At 42.5% G+C, this 16,940-nt stretch overlaps 1 protein-coding gene across 12 annotated transcripts in view; it reads left to right on the top strand.

The window, feature by feature from the left end:
- TLE4 (TLE family member 4, transcriptional corepressor) overlaps positions 1 to 16,940 on the top strand; it is a 160,202-nt gene that overhangs the window by 54,234 nt on the left and 89,028 nt on the right. For 7 of the 12 annotated variants that reach the window (XM_040449282.1, XM_040449287.1, XM_040449286.1 and 4 more), the window contains one exon: positions 10,626 to 10,700. The exons of the other annotated variants lie outside the window; for them this stretch is intronic. In XM_040449282.1, the coding sequence (XP_040305216.1) occupies positions 10,626 to 10,700 (75 nt within the window). The remainder of the gene's footprint in view (positions 1 to 10,625; positions 10,701 to 16,940) is intronic. 12 annotated transcript variants of the gene reach the window in all.

Here is a 16,940-nt window from a genome sequence, read left to right as displayed (position 1 = left end):
GGAGGTGCTCACGTTCACAAACCGTGGACCCGAGTTAATATCCTGATTTCAAATGCTCTGCTGGACCACAAACAACAAAGGATGAGTTGTCTTTCTCCCCCTTTCGCTGTGACCACAAAACCACTGCCCGCTATATCCCCGTTTACCTATTTCTTCTCAGGATTTGCTTTTGTGACTGGATTGGGTGGAGTGGGAGGCAGAGTCAAGAGGGCTGTTTGCATTTCTTTAGGAAGCAGAGTCAGACCAGTGCGGGAGGCCACTCTGCCTCCTGGTGGGGGAGGAGAAGGATGTGTAACCCACAGAGCTGTAGCCACGCTGAGGTCTTCCACCCCAAGGTAGAAGGGAGAGTTTGAACTATCCCTGAGGTACTATTAGACTTGAGGCCTTTGCAGGCATACACCCCCATATAGAATCGCTGGTAGAGCTTATTCCCGAGGCCTTTTTGCAGGATCTGTGGGCTTATACACGGCCGTGGAAGGAGGTCGTGGGGGTGTTGGTGGAGCTCATTTGCAAATAGGTTGCTTTCCCCGTATGAGTTACGTTGTTTGTGTGAGCGGGCCCAGCAGGAAGGGAGTGTGTAATTGTAGTGGTTCTGAGCAAGACTGGGCTGGAATCACTTGGCCAAGGAAGTGGGACCCTGCAGAGGAAAGCCATGGGGAGCTACTCACAACTCCTTTTCTCTGCTTTAGCTGGGGAGACAGCATCATGATCTCACCACTTACTGTTTATTTCCCCGAAACTTTTCACATTTCTTGGTTGAAATCCTTGACTTGTGTGTAATGAATGACGTGTGTCATAATTTTCTGAATCCTAACTCTGTGTATATCTTTTCTTTTGCTTACTTTGGACTTAATTGGCTCCTCTCTTTTCAGTTCCTTACGGTGTGTGTCTATCTTTTCATGTGTGGGCCACAGACACGTTTGTTCCTGTCTAACCCAGGCCTCTCTGATGTTTTGTGTCTGAACATTGCCCACCTTGTCTCATCTTCTGGGCATTCTGCGAGCATCAGACTCCTCGCTTCTGTCCCGAGGCCAGATGGACCGTAATCTGGAGGGAGGGGAAGAGGCAGGTTATTAGAGGAAGATGAATTCTATTTCCTGTCTCTTCAGAGGCATGGAAAATCACTCTTGCATGGCTGCGAGCGTCACTCGGTGCCAGGACTGAAGGCTCTTAATCTGATCTTTTAACACCGGCTCTCTGTGTGACAGTCTCACTGCCAAAACGGCAGCTGTGGCATTAGAATTTATTTTAAAACGTTTTTATTTAAAAATTAAATGATTGTATTTAGAAAAAAAGAAAAACATTCCCTGAAGACTAGTACATAAGCTACAGGACGGTAGCTGAAAGGATTTTTTTGGAGTTTGACAGGAACAAGAGGTAAATTCACATACTTTGAGAAGTCTGTTTTTAATTTAGCCCCCACATGCTCATTAGTGTACCTGCTTAATATTTATTGCTTGTGGCTAGTGTACCCCATCTTCTAAAATTTAAAAACACACGTATAATACTGAATGGCAGTTATTAAATACGTTTAGTTTTAACTGCAAGACTTTTTTTTTATTTTTTTAATTTTTTTATTTTTTATAATTTTTCTTTAATGTTTATTTATTTTTGACAGAGAGCCAGAGCGTGAGCCGGGGAGGGGCAGAGAGAGAGGGAGACACAGAATCCGAAGCAGGCTCCAGGCTCTGAGCTGTCAGCACACAGCCCGACACAGGGCTCGAACTCACAGACCTTGAGATCATGACCTGAGCCGAAGTCGGATGCTCAACTGACTGAGCCACCCAGGCGTCCCTGCAAGACCTTTTTTTTTGGAAATGAGTTGCATAATTGTAGTTCAGAAGCACTTGAAACGTGTCTACATATCGCAGGAAACAATCACAGAAAAAAACATTTTCCTGTTAGATTTCACAAAAACATTTTTTAGAGTTACAGCCAATGTATATTTTAACGATGTGCTTGTTGCAATCATATACGACTACTTCCGAAGTCCCAGACATTAGACTAAGATATTGCCAACTTTTGTCATTAAAGTGAGTCACTATCACATAAAAGTTCTAAAAATTTTCTAAGAGCCTTAATACCAGAATTTAAGGAAAGCTTATGAGTGAGTCCTCACTTGTCTGAAGCTGTTTTTTTTCTCCCACTTTCTTTTGGCTCTTAGGAATGGGTAGGACTGATCTCTGTTCTCCAGCCTACAAGTTTTTTCTTTAAAAGGCAGACCTCAGTGTAGTAAGTAGGAAGTTCTTCTTTCTCCTGCTTTGGGTCTCATTTGCAGGGGAGGAGCTATAAATAATCAACTCCCCGTTGGCAGTTCCATAAGCAGGAGATGCCAGAATGAGGACAGTTGGATCTGGGTTGAGTCCTGGCCTCCCTGTTACAAATTGCAAGGCTTACTCTAACCAAGTAAAGCTGGGTGACCTTTAGCCAGTGGTTCGCCTCTCTAAGCCTCAGTTTCCTTATCTGTACATGAGGTTAATAATAGCCTGGGCAGCATGCCGTCACCGCGAGGATTACTTGGGATTACCCACGTTCAGCTTAGCACACCATAACCCCTCCTGCTGTTGGGCGGCAGTAGGGATTGGTGCAGCGGAGCAGCAAAGCTCTGAGTTTCCTTTTTGAGAAGACCTGGAACCAAGCCTCCCCCACCCCTCCACCCCCCCCCCCCAACGTTTAGTCATTGCCTTTTGGAAGAATGAATTAGTTATCTTCCTCTCCAATGTCCTTCTTAGAGAGGAAAAGAAATGTAATTTAAAACCGAACCCAGGGCTGTCAACTAGCTAAAAATCTGAGTGAGGCATATTAGGTAGCCCCGAGGGTAATTCCCTTCTAGCTCCAAAAATTAATTTTCCAGTTTAGCAACACCCGAATCTTCTCAGCCAGCAAGCAAAGATCCAAACGGAGTTTAACCTGTAGACTCACCTCCAGAGACGCAGTGGTCTTGGACGGGGTCTGTATTTCACCTGCGAAGCTATCTAGAAAAACAAACTTGTCAGTCAGAAGCTATGGTCAAAATACCTGGTTGCTTAGCTGAAGTTAGTTTTGTTCTTATGAGTAGCTTATGGGTGGACTCTGTCTTCATCAGTGATTTCAGGAGCTATCTTGTAGACCTGTAGATCTTACGGGGCCTCAGCAACATTGAAAGATGCTAGTAAATTCGGACTCCCCTTCAGTGCCCGTTCTCTCAACCCCCGTTTCTTGTTTCTTGAGTTACTTAAGTGGGAGCAGAACTGCTTAGAAGGCTGGTGGAAGGACCCCTGTGGACTCGCCCTCTCCAAGCTGAGGCGAAGTCATGGCGGGACCCGGCTTTGGGGCCTGGGCTTACCAGCAACTGGCTGTTTCTTCCCTTGTGTGTGAAAATTTTGATTTAGTAAATGAAATAAAGAATTTAAATCATTCTTTTGACCACATTTGACAAGAGTTCTCTGGTCATTGGAAATTTTAGGGGATAAAAGGGAAATTAAGAGTGAAATTTTTCAACCTTTTATTTTCATTCGTCTCTTTACCTAGGGAAAAGAGACCATTCCAAGTTGAATGCTTTCTGGTGCAAATTTAATTTTAACTCATAACTTGGTTTTTATTACCCTGTTAGCTTATCTAATGAGTAGAACCAAATAGTGTTTTCCTCTAGAATTCTGTAGATTTATTTGGTTGCTCATTGCACTTAAATAGTAGAAAATAGTACACAATTACATAATAGTGATAATACATGTTGATTTAAATTCTAATTCCAAAAGGCAAGAATAGCCATGATGCATCAATTTCTATTTTGGACATGCCATAAATTTGGTCCTTTTGATTTAATGGAAAACATACCCCTTCTATAATATGAGATAGGAGTGTTTCTCAAATGCTGTCTTGTTGGTACCTGGGTTAATAGGGGACTGAATTACTCTGAACCACATTTTGCATGTATAGAATAATTGTAAAATGGAAGTTGAAAAATGTGATCAGTCACTTTCATATTGCGCCTCAGGGAGGAAATGAACAAAATACAGTGGTTACATGCACTGGTGGCAGTGTTCTCGCCTCATAATGGCACCAGGTTAACTCATCTTATTGCTTGTTAACTTTGTAAGGAATCAGTGGCTTGTGATAACATGGTTTGATGTAGGTGAGCTTGGCTGAAATCACCAGAGATCCCCTGATAAGTATGTGACACCCGTAAGACCATCTTCAGAGATCGTTCATTAAATGCCAGCAGCCTTCACAGGACATGTCTGCTTTCCAGTCAGGGCCGTTTTGTCAGTGCTGGTAACGTGTTACGACAGTGCTGTATATATAAGGAATGTTCAAAAATGACTAATCTGCCTAGATTGGGACTTTAATGGATCTTTTCTCGCTTTCTGATTACTCACATTGGACAGCCTTTCGTTTAAAATCTGTTTTGTTTTGTTTTTCCTTCCTCACAATACTGAATGAGGCATCAGGGATTATAATGCTGTCCTGTGTTCCACGGTTTGACCAGTTGGCTCGTTCTGTGTGACCATGCATTTTGGTGACAGTTGGATGTCTGGTGAGATCCTTATGGTGGCATTATGGCCTGCCTTCCCTCAGCAAGTAAATGATTCCCAGGAGGGAGAACTTTTCTGCAGGTTTCCACGTCGGCCTCCTTTCAAAGGCAACAGTGCCAAGCTCTGTATCTGTGTGTGTCTAAAAAAATTAAGGTGCATTTGAGAAACCTCATTTCTTTGACTTTCAGGTAGGTAGTGATTGGGTTGTTACTGGAGCTAAGCTTTATAATACTTTAAATAGAGCTTGTAATGTCTAATATAGTAGCCAAAGCCATATGCAGCTATTTAGATTTAAATTAAAATTAATCAAAGTTAAGTAAGGTTACAAATTAAGTTTCCCAGTCACATTAGCCCTATTTCATGTGCTCAGTATGCATCTGTATGTGGCTAGTGGCTACCATGTTATTAGCACAGATTTAGAATGTTTCCAACATTGCAGAAAGTTCCGGTGGAAAGTACGGACTGTCGAACTTCTTGCACAGGTCCGTGAAGAATGCTCTGTCCTCATGTGGCTGAGAACGGAGAAGGTTAGGCTAAATGGTCAGTAGGAAAAAGCCTTGGGCAGCATTTCCCAAGCTTTAATCCCAGGTTCCACAGCCAAAATTGTTTGGAAAACCCTGCATGTGTATTCACTCTCTTCGAGATTTGCAGCTCAGGGAAGATCTGCCATTCACCAGGTATTAGCCAAATTAAACAGGTGTTTCAAGTAATGCCTGGTTTCTTGTGGGACTAACATTTCTTGGGCTACCATTGAGGAAAGGCTGATTTGAAGTTAAAGCTTATTTGTGCTAGTAAACTTGGTAGAGTTGCTGAAAAGGCCCAGTAGGATTTTAGCCTGACTTACTGGATACGGAGTGACCCTTTCACTCAGATTTGACCCCTTTAGCCATACCTGGGTTATTCTTTCTTGTCACCTAGGACGTGACCAGAGGCGTGGACAGAGGATAAGTGGCCTAGAGCCAGCGGCCTGGGGATGTTTAACCTGGAGTAGAGAAAGTGAGAACATCCATTATGTCGTTTTCATGACTTTGAAGTGCACTCCAGGGGAGGAGAATGTAGAGGCAACATTGGGTCCCCTGGGAAGAAGTTCTGGAGGGAGAGATTTCTAATGAGTGTTAGAGCCCATTATCCCCAAGTGGGAGAAGCTCGTGCATGAGGTAGTGAGGTCCCTTCCAGAGGATATGATGAAGCAGAGACTGCTTGTTGGGTGTGACAGAGGAAGTGCTTTTGGGTTGTGGTTGATAGTGACGCTACCACCCGGATGCCCTCCGCCCGGGCAGCATTTGGAAATCTGTAGGCATTTGGGAAAGGGGGTCGGTTTGTTGTTACAGTGCCTGGGGCACTACAGCCTTCTGGGTCCATGATTTCTGAAGGCCTTTTCTAGTTCTGATTGAGTGGCTTTCTCTGTACATGTGGCTAATGAGTCTCATGAGCGGGAGGGGCATTTGGTCCAAGTTCGGGTTTCTCTTTCACCCTGGAGAATTGCTTTAGCCTTCTACCTGTTCTCCCTCCTGTCTGGTTCACCTCCCTGTCATCCAGCTTCATTACTGTTCTTTACTATCCCGGGTCCATCTTCCTAAAGAGCAGAACTGATAGCACTCAGCTGCTTTAAGATTTTTAACCAGAATAAAGTCCAAGTTTTTTGCATGTCAGGCAAAGCCTGGCAGCGTTTTGGGCTCCTCCCACCTTACAGATTTCCCTGGGGGTTCGGTAGGGTATGCCCGTGCTGTCCTCACGTGACTCTGGGTGCTGGCCTCGGCTCTTTCTGTGGATGCCTCTTCCACCTGCAAGTTTTGCACCTGTGTCTTGCCAGGCCCAAGAAGGCTTTCAAAATCCTACCTTAACGTTTGTCTCTCCCAACTTTTCCCCTACCCTACTCTTCTCTTGCAGCCACACGTTCATTCTCTTCCTTGACCGAGAAACTCCTTTCTCCTTCAGGGACTTCGCCCATGCTCTTCTCTCTGCCTGGGGTTCTTTTCTCCTTGCTTCCCCCACAGAACTCCTGCACATCCTTCACGTCTCGGTTCCATAGGGAATCTTCCCTCAGCCCTAAGATCCCACGAGATATTTCCCCACTAAGTGATTGCATAGCATCCTGTAATTTTCGTCATGGAAATTACTCTCCGGTTGTAATTACCAAGCTCCATGTTACTCATTCACCAAGTGTCTTGTTCATGACTCTCGTCTTAGTGCCTGCCACAGTTGTCTGGTGCACAGTAGGTTCTTAATAAAGAATTGAATGAGTGAATAAGAAAGCAAAGCCTTTCCCAATGCTCCAGGAAGTGTGTTAGGCATTCCTTCTACCCTGCTCTCCTGTGTTGTATAAGATGCTCCATGTCCGGGAGTTCTCCGAGCAGTAGTGGGGCCATTATCTCAGTTGCTCACTTTTGCATCTCCACGTGTCAGGAATGTCAGTGGTTCATTGGAAGAATTCTACTTCATTTTACACCTCTGCCTTTAACTCCCCACTACCCTTATTAGTAAGGGAGGTAAGGGAGGATGGGTGAGTATTAAAACAAAATTCTCAGTTGTAATGTAGAGGGTTTTTTTCTTGTTATTAGAAGGACTACATCTATCGCCATACCCTAAAGTATTGGCCTGGCGGGCATTGTCATTGTAGTCTCTTCCCAAAAACATACGTTAAATATCTATCGTACACATCTCCGTGGTTTGTTAAGGTCTGTTTCTCAGCAGGCCTTGTTGGACTTAGGACTTCTATTGTTTCAGTCTCTTTCTTGTTAAAAAAAGTTATCCTCAGTACTTTGCTGGACAAATGCAAAAAAAAAAAAAAATTATGATGAAAGTTAAGTAGGCAGGTGATTAATGTATCGAATTTCATTTTCGTGGCCTTCCCCTCCCCCCATCCATGCTGGTGTTCCTTAAATTACGGTATTTAATTGATATGTAACTTACACATCATTTGTTCTAAGTGTACAATTCAATGATTTTTAGTAAATTTAGAGTCACACAGCCGTATCACATTATAGGTTTTGTTTTTTTAAGGATTTCTTTTCTAAAATTAAAAATCACAGTATTGTAAAGAATAAATAATTGGGCATTTTTTTTCTCTTGCACATCCCAGTTAGAGCCCCCTCACCCCCTTGCCTTAGACTTTATCGATCTATTTGCCTTAGCATTTTATTTGGTGGTGCTTGTAGAAAGTTGCGATGGGAGCCCCCCTATGAGTGAGCAGTTCGAGCAGTAAGAGGCCAGAGCGCTGATGCCTTCTGCAGGCTGGCCTGGGGCTGGAGGCACTGTCGTCACTTGTGGTGAGGTGGCAGAGAGGAAGCAGGCAGTGGGAGAGGAAAGGAGATGGCGGGTGGAGTGGGAGGAAGAGGGACAGACGGGGAAGGGGAAGAGAAGGGGAGGAGATGACACACAGAACGGGAAAGCCATCAGGATTCTAAGATGCGAACACTCGCTCTGTTTTCTGAGTCAGCTTATTTGTTGAAATTTGGAAACAGAAAACAAAACGCCACCTCTGGGTCAGTTTCTGAGGGTATCTGGGGCTTCTTCCTCCAGTGTTCCTTTTTTTTCTTTTGTGATCGCTTGCCCCTTCTTTCCTGAGTTTTAATTTTCTCACCTTACCCGGTGTTATTACCATGTGGCTGAGTGAGCTGTGTCGAAGTGGAGGTGTTTCTGGTGCTTTCAGAGCCATGGGGAGGAGGCACTCCTTGCCTTAGGGAGCTTCTGTTCAAAAGGTCCTTAAACAGCACATGATTCACAGTTGTAAGCAGAAATAGGGAAGTAAGATCCCGAACGACAGGTAAAGTTCAGATGTGGTATTAGCCCATGGCCACTGTCAGGAGAGAAAACGAAGGAGCTGAATCATGACTTCCATTGTCATTTTAGCTTTTTAGCAAGAGTTTCTATAGGAGCATCAGATGTCAGTGTTACGGTTCACTGCTGTGTTTCTGGTTTTCTCAGTAAATGCACTTGATATTTTAATGCTGAGCCAGAAAGATATCCCTACTGCCTAAGGCATCTTTGCCCATCTTGGCAGTTGGAATCCAGTTTATGAAGCAAGAGTTGAACAGTCTTCATGGTAGAAAGGCCCCTAAATAGATGTATTTTCTGCCTGTCTTCCAGAACTGTTCTTTGAATGCTTAACAAAAAGCAGATGACGTTTCACTAATGTGGAAGTAGTTCAGTAATATACAGAAATTGCACAGAGTAAGCGCTTTAAAAGGCGCTTGTTGAGTGGATGGTTGCATGAGTGGAATGAACGATATGTGGGTGGTTGGATGTGTGTTCGCGTGGTCCTTTGGTTTTCAGTTTCTTGGACGTTCGGAGCAGCCATTATTGAATGTTGGAAAGTAAAAGGTGGAAAATCCCATAATAGTTTCTGTCTGTATGCTCACTTTGAGTATGAGAAAAATCCCAGAGTCGTCTTACATGTTGTCTTTTTCTCTGTTTTCCAAGTACTGCTTTTTTCCCGACATTGACAACTGGATTGCTTTAAATCTAGACATGAGCTCTGTGCTGACTGGTTAACACACTGCTTAGTCTAGCTTCAAGGAAAAACTGCTGTTACTGGTCATTTTATTGAGTATGCCTCTCTGTTCCTTCCTGTGTCTTTATAAATCTTTAGGACTTTCACTGTCTTCAAAGAAAGAAGGAAATCAATTATTTCACTTTGGCAGATATCTTATTCAGCAGTAAGAGTGGATGGAGATATCTAGAAAGACTTTGGGATTGTAACTTAAGCCCTTGTTTTGAAACTCTTACAATTAAAAAAAAAATCAAAGGTACATAGTTTAATGTTCAGAGTTTAGTAAAATCTTAAAATGCAGTGATCTTTTGACAATTTTCTTTCCATTAGATTATAGGCATAAAGTATACATCTCCGTTAGGAAATCAAGGGTGAAAACACTACATGTGGATAACTAAGGCAGTTTTCTTTCCCACACCCTCCCCTTAACCCTACACAGCTGGGAGGTGGAAATATTGGTCACCCTAGTTAATCTCAGTATCTGCATCTTTGAGAGTTTTGGAATGTAGTACCAGGTAGCCCAAGGGAAATTTCATATATAATGGATGGCTTACCTCTTTGTATGTATTATGACAATAGGTTAGCTAAGCTTCCTGTGCATTTCAGCTACATTTCTCACCTGGGGTCCCACAGGACCAGATTCTCCCTAGCCACGCAGAGGAGTGCCTGTTTCGTAGCACAGTCTTTTTGGCTCTTCATTCACTAAACCTAGTTGAAAATAGTCCAGAGGAGACCTGTTCGAGTGTGTAGATACTAGAGTGTTGCAGTGCATTTGGTGGAGAATAGTATTTATATTTGGGGGTACTTGTGCAAGCACTCGTGAATGTCCAGATGCAAGCTAGCGCCTCGTGCAGGGACTCCTGTTCTACTTAATTTTTCTTAATATTACAAAACTTACCAATACCCTGGTCCTGCTCCTTCTCTTTAGAACTGAACCATGGCTAGACGGAGTGATTTTCCTCTACTTTCCATCCTGTTTTCCAAAAGAAAAATAACACGCTTGTAGGTTTTAGTTTTTCTATCGCAGGTGAAAGCAACCCCTGAAGTCCTTAAACTTGACTGCTAGTCAAAGTTGTACATTTTTAATCTCTTTTATAAATATGCAGCCCTTCACGACAGAAATTAAAACGTGAACACTTTTCACATTTCCAGAAGATAAACGTTTAATTCTAAGTGGCCTTCTAGTCCTTACTGTAACAAATACCAGGAGAAATTTTAAAAATAAGTACTGCTAGGAAATATTTTCAGACTTTTTATGTAGAGGGCAGAGAAAAGGGGGCACAAAGAAAGCAGGTGGGACGGGGTGTGTTTTGTTTGTCAGCACCAGTGGGAGACGTTGGGTCACAGTGCACCTCTGACGTCAGAGTGAAGTCAAAGCTGCTTCTATCCGTAGTAGGGGTGCAGTCAGATGCCCTGTTCCTGCGGTTCCTTCTCCGCAGTAGAGACCCAGCTTGCCCTAGACGTCCAGTCAGCCGCCCCCACGGGGCTTCTATGTGAAGTATGGAGACCCCTAAAGCCTGTTTTGCATGTAATTGAAGTTAGAGGACGCGTTAGGAAAAGCTGTTCTTGACTGACTAGAAAGCAAATAATTGTATTCTGTTTCTGATCTTCATTTATAGCACCAGCAACAAGTGGTGCAGGCTGTGGAACGGGCCAAGCAGGTGACCATGGCCGAACTGAACGCCATCATTGGGGTACGTGGCCTTTCCATTTTAGCTCTGATCTTAGTGTGTGTCATCAGCTCGCTTGCTCTCTCTTTTTAAATTTTGTGCCCTCAAAAGGGCAAAAGGCAATAGAGGACCACAAAGTGGAATTAAGCACTTTGCCTTGTGTCTCGTGAAATTGGATGGCTGCCTCAGAAACTTTGGATCACATTCTCACCAGTTCCAGTGGACATGTTCGCAGAAATTCTCCCCAAGGAGCCTGGGTAGTTCTTTTTTCATAATATTTCTTACCTTTGCAATCAGTTCCTGTTGCTGGGCTAGGCCTGAAAAAAAGATGGAGATTGCCCTGATGTTAAAATGACCTGATTGATTTCTTTGATCTTTCCACAAGTATAGACTAATACCATTTTAGGTGAAATAAATTGTACGTTTGTTTTTTGTTTTTTTGTTTTTTAATCTCCCTGCTCCTCTTCCTCCCCTGTGATGAGTGGTTCTTAAGGGCTTGTGGCCATTTGTGGTAGGAATAGTAGGTGAAAGGTGCACCTTTAGGCAGAATCCGTGGCCCGGTTAGAAAACCCTTCCTGGCGAATGTAGCATTAATGTTGCATAGAAATCCTACTGGAATTCATGAGTTTGGACAGTCACTCCGACTCCACTTAGGTTTTTGTTCTCTCGGATTAAGGTAACAAATAATAAACAAGGTGCTACAGCATAAGGGATAATAAAGGTGAAACTCTTAGCTGAAAAGCGCACAGTATCCATCTCTATTTATGCAGCTGGTACAAGCCTTTCCTTAGATTATTCTAATGAAGACAGTACAACTATACTTTCCTCTCTCTGCCCCCTCCCAAATACTTCTTTTGTGTATAGGTTATACACAAAAGTCTTTTCTCTTTTTTTTCCCCTCAGTGTATCAAACACACTTTGAAATGCTAATTATTCCATTTACTTTCATTAAAATTCAAATTGCTGAGTGAAGATGCGGATAAGGGTCGCCTGATAATCAATCTGGAGTGAAGATATTGCTTCAATTATGCCTCTGTCTTTTAACAAGGAAATCAGAACTCTGGGCTCACTGGCGATGGTGGCGGAACACTAGTCCGATTGGAGCTTGTTTTTTAATGGCCTATTTTGAGCTCTTACCTTGTGTCCCTCTGACCACAAGAAAATACGGGTAGTAAATTGGAAGACAGTAAATGGGAAGGGGTAATAACCTTTAGTTCCTCGGAAGTGCCCTCTCGGAAAGATGGCTGAATCAGAACAAGCCGTGTAGATTTGTTTGGAGCACATTTTCTAGCTCTGGGGATGGGGAAGAGATGAACACATTTTACAATTTTTATTTCCTAAATCTCCAGAAAATAGCAGTATGTCACATTTTTTAGAAAGTCGAAGAAGCGTTAAAGTTAGGTACATATGTATATTCCAGTTGTGTTTGCTTGAAGCCTGCGTGGGCTTCCCATTGGGATGTGTTTTGGTCACCAGACCTCCTAAGGTCACCAGGGATAGAGAGCTTGCCTTTCTCACGCACTCCACCACTGTCTGCTGTTGAAGGAGAGAATGCTTGCGGGAGGACTCCGGGCGGGGGCCGTGCTGGGTCACTTCTGGCTTAGTGTTCATTGTCCCTGTGAACTGCTACAAGGCAAGTAGCCATCTTACCTTACTTAGGACTGGTTGGCAGCAGCTGTTTCTGGCTGTTTTGTTTCTTTTTCCGGTCCTATTAGTTGCTGTCTGTACAGTGGAGAGATTAATCTAAATCAAAAACCCATTGTTTTATGTTGAATGTTGCTTAAAAATGTGAGGGAAGATCTAAAAGTCAGAACAAGTTCCTTTCCCTTCAGTGCAAAATCAAGTATAGTTTTAATACTGTTTCATAGCTATTTCATTTTACATACTTTGTTTTGAATGGGATGGCAGATTGCCTTTTCTCAGGGAAAGGATGATTTATTAGACCGTAGTCAAGTTACTGACAGACATATTGTATATATATGGGTCCAATTATTAAAATACAGCAAATTTAATTTTGTGACCTAAAAACTTACTTGAAGAGCTAACTCAGAGGGGCAAGCTGTCAAAGCAGCACGAGCGGTTTGTGAATCTGGGGGGCGGGGAGGATTCCAGATTATTTGTGTTTGAGCAGGAAGTGGAGTCACAGTCACATAATCTGACTGTTCTGAAAATAGATTGCAGAAATAGAAAAACAAACCCAGCAGTTTTAGGGAGCCACAACCCAAGTGAGAAGGAAGAGCCCCATTACAAACTGACTTGATACATTCCTGCTGCTACTGTTCTCTGAGGTGTGTGGTCTTTGTCTGTTTCAGCCCTGCCGGTGCCTTCAGTCCAGTAGTTTTCAGTTTTGTAACATTGTGGAATTCGCAGTGCACTTGCCCTTCTCGTGGCTTGTGTTGTTAGGTGGTGCTGTTTTGACTTGCTACCCAAAGTGATGAGAGGGGTCAATCTTAAGATTTTTGTACTTGGTTTTGGGAATGTAGTCGGCAATGGTTTTCTCCCCTGAGGGAATGAAAATTTTCCTCTCAAGAGGCAAAGACCCATCTAAAGCCCCTGCAGACAGACCTTCATTTGTTTACCACTACGTATGTATCTGTTTTATATGTATGCACACCATCCAGACAAGCGCAAATGTTCCCAGATTTAATGAAATCTGATGAAGCACCTTTTTAACTCTGCAATATTATTCTACCTTCATTGGTAAATGAGCCAAACCAGTGATCCATGCAGTTTAAATGCAAAATGCTGAAGTGAGCCCGAAACCTGGAGAGGCGGCTTGTTCTCTTGACAATAAGCTAGTTGTGTTTAATGGAATGAAACACAGTTATAATGATTTCTTTCACAGGTCATGTTCAGTTTAAAACTGTTGATAGATTGAAATAAGTTAAATATCATTTATCTTTTATTTATAAGGAAAAAACCCAGGAAAATTCCTGTGTTGTATTTTACAGTCAGTATTTTGTGTTTTGTTTTGAGTTGGTCATATCTCACATTTCCCTGAAGCTTTCCCGGAGTTCCCCTAAATGGGCTGAGGGAATGTTATGTATCTAGTTTGATCTTGTCATGTGTCCTACTAGCCACTGTGTTTTTAAATTAGAATCTCTGCGAGATCACACTGTTGGAACAGCACACAAATTGTAGTTTTAAATCAGTAATATGATCTAATTAGAAATGATGTTTTCATTTCCTGTATTATTAAATTGAGTCATCTGACTGTCTTAAAATGCTTTTTAAATCCATTACGCTATATAATCAGCACATGCTGTGTGAATGTGGTTATGCTTCATAAAGGAGACTGGCTTGGAACCTCAGAAGAATTTCACTAAAGAAGCTACCATTAGGGGAAAAAAAAGTTTTGTTAGCATGAACATTGGAGAAGAAAATATTTGGCTTGTAAAAATAGAAAGTGGGGTTCCTTTGGATTTCCCTCCACCCTCTTTTTAACCTAACTCTTTGAGGGGAAAAAAAAGGTAGAAATATGCATTTAAAAAAAAAAAAAAAACCACCAAACCACCCTCTTAAAAAAATTCCTTAAGAACAGGTATGCCATGGTGTTTGTAGGAAAATGCAGTTTAGCACAAGAAATGCTGAACCTCAATTTTTAGCAGTGACATTTTAATGATAGGAAGTCTGCAAAATTATTTGCCATCAATTGTGAAGGCAATAACAAGCCTTGGTGGTTTTTCACACTCTCTGTGTTAAGTGCTTTCAGAATGACAGCGTAAACTGTGTTAGAGAACTCCAAGGAAGTAAAACTGATTAAAATGTTCATGCTTGAATGGTGCTGATGGAATAGTTCATTTGGACTTTCTCTACCTCCTGCAGCTCAAGCTGAAATATTAAAATTCAGTGGATTTAAATCTCTCTCCTCTCAGCTCAGGAAAAAAACATTACATTTTAATAGGTTTTAAACCCATAATTCATTGGTTTGGAGCAGCACTATTAAATCTATTTAAATATTACTTGTATTACTAAGGAAATGATTTAAATGACTTTGCCTTTACCATCCTATGTGTTTGAGTTAGTTTAAAAAAAGGAAGACAATACCTTCAAGGGTTTTTTCTTCCTCTTAGCATTTTGTTTTATTGTCCTTGTCATATGATTGGCCCTTAAATTATACACACACACACACACACACACACACACACACACGTCCACACACACACACACATATTCCAGATTGGCATTTTGGCAGAGGGTCTTACAATATGACAGTTTTAAAATGTATATCCCTCTTTTTCCATTGTAGATTTCAAAACTGCCATTTTAAGTTTCAGAGGCATTTAGACATGCTGTTGTGGTAATTTTTCTTGTGCTTTTTTTTTTTTAATGTTTATTTGTTTTTGAGCGAGGGAGATAGAAATGAGCGGGGGAGGGGCACAGAGAGAGGGAGAGGGAGAGAGGGAGGGAGGGAGGGAGAGAGACACAAAATCGGAAGCAGGCTCCAGGCTCTGAGCTGTTAGCATAGAGCCCGATGCAGGGCTCGAACTCCAGAATGGCCAGATCATGACCTGAGCCGAAGTCAGATGCTTAACCAACTGAACCACCCAGGTACCCCCTCTTGTTGTCTTTTTAAGCTAACTGGGCATTAGGCAAAAAACTGAATGATATAAATATGGAGGTATTTATTAAAACGTGTGTGCGTTTGTTCCTGCCCATCATATCACAGCCTCCAGTAACACAAATTTGAAGTAAAATTAAAGAGGCTTCACTTTCTTAACAACCGCAAAACTGTATTAAGTATCAGGAGCCATGCTTTCATCCTCCCTCTGTTTTTGCCCAGTAAAGGGCTTTCTAGAGGCACTGCCAGTTGTGCAGGAATTGTGCCGTTGTCCTCTTTTGGACACAGATAGCCAGCCCCGCAGTGCCGAAGCAGTGGTGTCCCTCCAGGGTTACCACGTTCCCCTGGTCAGCCTTCCTTTCTGGCGTTTTCATTGCCATTGCCATTGCCATTGCAACCACAGGCTTCCCAGGGTTTGACAGCGCCTCCCCTCAGACACTGCAGACCTCTTGCATTTCCCAGTGCTCTTTGTGGGGAATCCACTCTTCACTTATGCCTGTGCAGTGTGAGAGGGTGAGGTATTGATACCTACCCCCGTGGGGTAGTCCTGGGCCCACAGGCAAACAGCCCGTGAAATGACCCCCCTCCTGCCCTGTTGGTGGGCAGTTTTGAGGTGCCAGGACGGGGTTTCAGCTAGCCGCCCATGGTAGAATACAGCTACTCAAGAATACAGCTTTAGTTACGAGTTTCTTTTCTTCCCTGATTCACTTGCCCTACGTCCCTCTCCTGTTCTGGGATCATTTCTCAAAATTACTTGCAGCCAGAGCCCTGTCTGTCCACCTTCCTGGATGAACAAGGATACTCACTTCATAGGCCCACACTCTTCCAGGGGCTTTCTGGTATAGGTAGGCACATGTTCTCAGGTGCCGGAGTCCTGCTTTGTTTTCTGACGTGAGTTCTGTGCGTGAAACATTTTCCTTAACACCTCGGCTTTTACGTTTTTTAAATAAATACTTTCCCGTAAGTTTATAGGTGAGCTTCCGTTTCTCTTTCTTCTCCCAGCTGATCGCTGCTGATACTTTCTAAACGTACATAATAGGGAATAAAGTTAAAAACAAGCTATAAAATAGATTTGTGTTTCATCAGAGGTTGTTTTTCCCCCTTTGTTACAGTCTTTACCAAAGAGTGTGCCTGGAGTTTAAAGACTTTATAAAATACGCTGACTGCACGATGGACATAACTTGCTGGGGCCTGGGGGGGGAAGAGGTTGGTTTTCTGCACTTGTAGGGCTTTGCTCACCTGCTCTCACAAGTGTGATAAACCCATGATTGCACATCAGCCGAAGCAGTTTTATAAGTCTACACATTCTGTATCTTATGGTGGTATGCCTGCCCCTCGCCTTTTGTTTTGTTTTGTTTTGTTTTGTTTTAACTGATTCATTTACTGTGGATCAGGGGGCTACCTTATTGAGCGATGCAGTCATAATCTAATCTTTGTGCTACAATTTGATGAGGATCTAAGAGGCAGTAATTTCCCTTCTCTCATAGCAAAGACTCTCATATATTTAAGTAATTTTTTTAGCTCTGTCTCCACTTCAGAACTCCCTGAGAAACCTGGATAAAGAACAAGATTTCTAATTTGTATTTATGGTGTATACTTTGTACATTTCTGTTACTGGGAGACATTTCTGGAAGCTAGTTGGTTTTTCTTTCAGCCTCTTTTCTTTTCTTTTCTTTTCTTTTCTTTTCTTTTCTTTTCTTTTC

The sequence above is a fragment of the Herpailurus yagouaroundi genome, unplaced genomic scaffold (assembly GCF_014898765.1).
Source record: "Herpailurus yagouaroundi ecotype Mexico unplaced genomic scaffold, PumYag 199, whole genome shotgun sequence".
Taxonomy (NCBI): domain Eukaryota; kingdom Metazoa; phylum Chordata; class Mammalia; order Carnivora; family Felidae; genus Herpailurus; species Herpailurus yagouaroundi.
The sequence above is the reverse complement of the archived record's forward strand: the minus strand, read 5'-3'. Positions and strand labels throughout refer to the sequence as shown.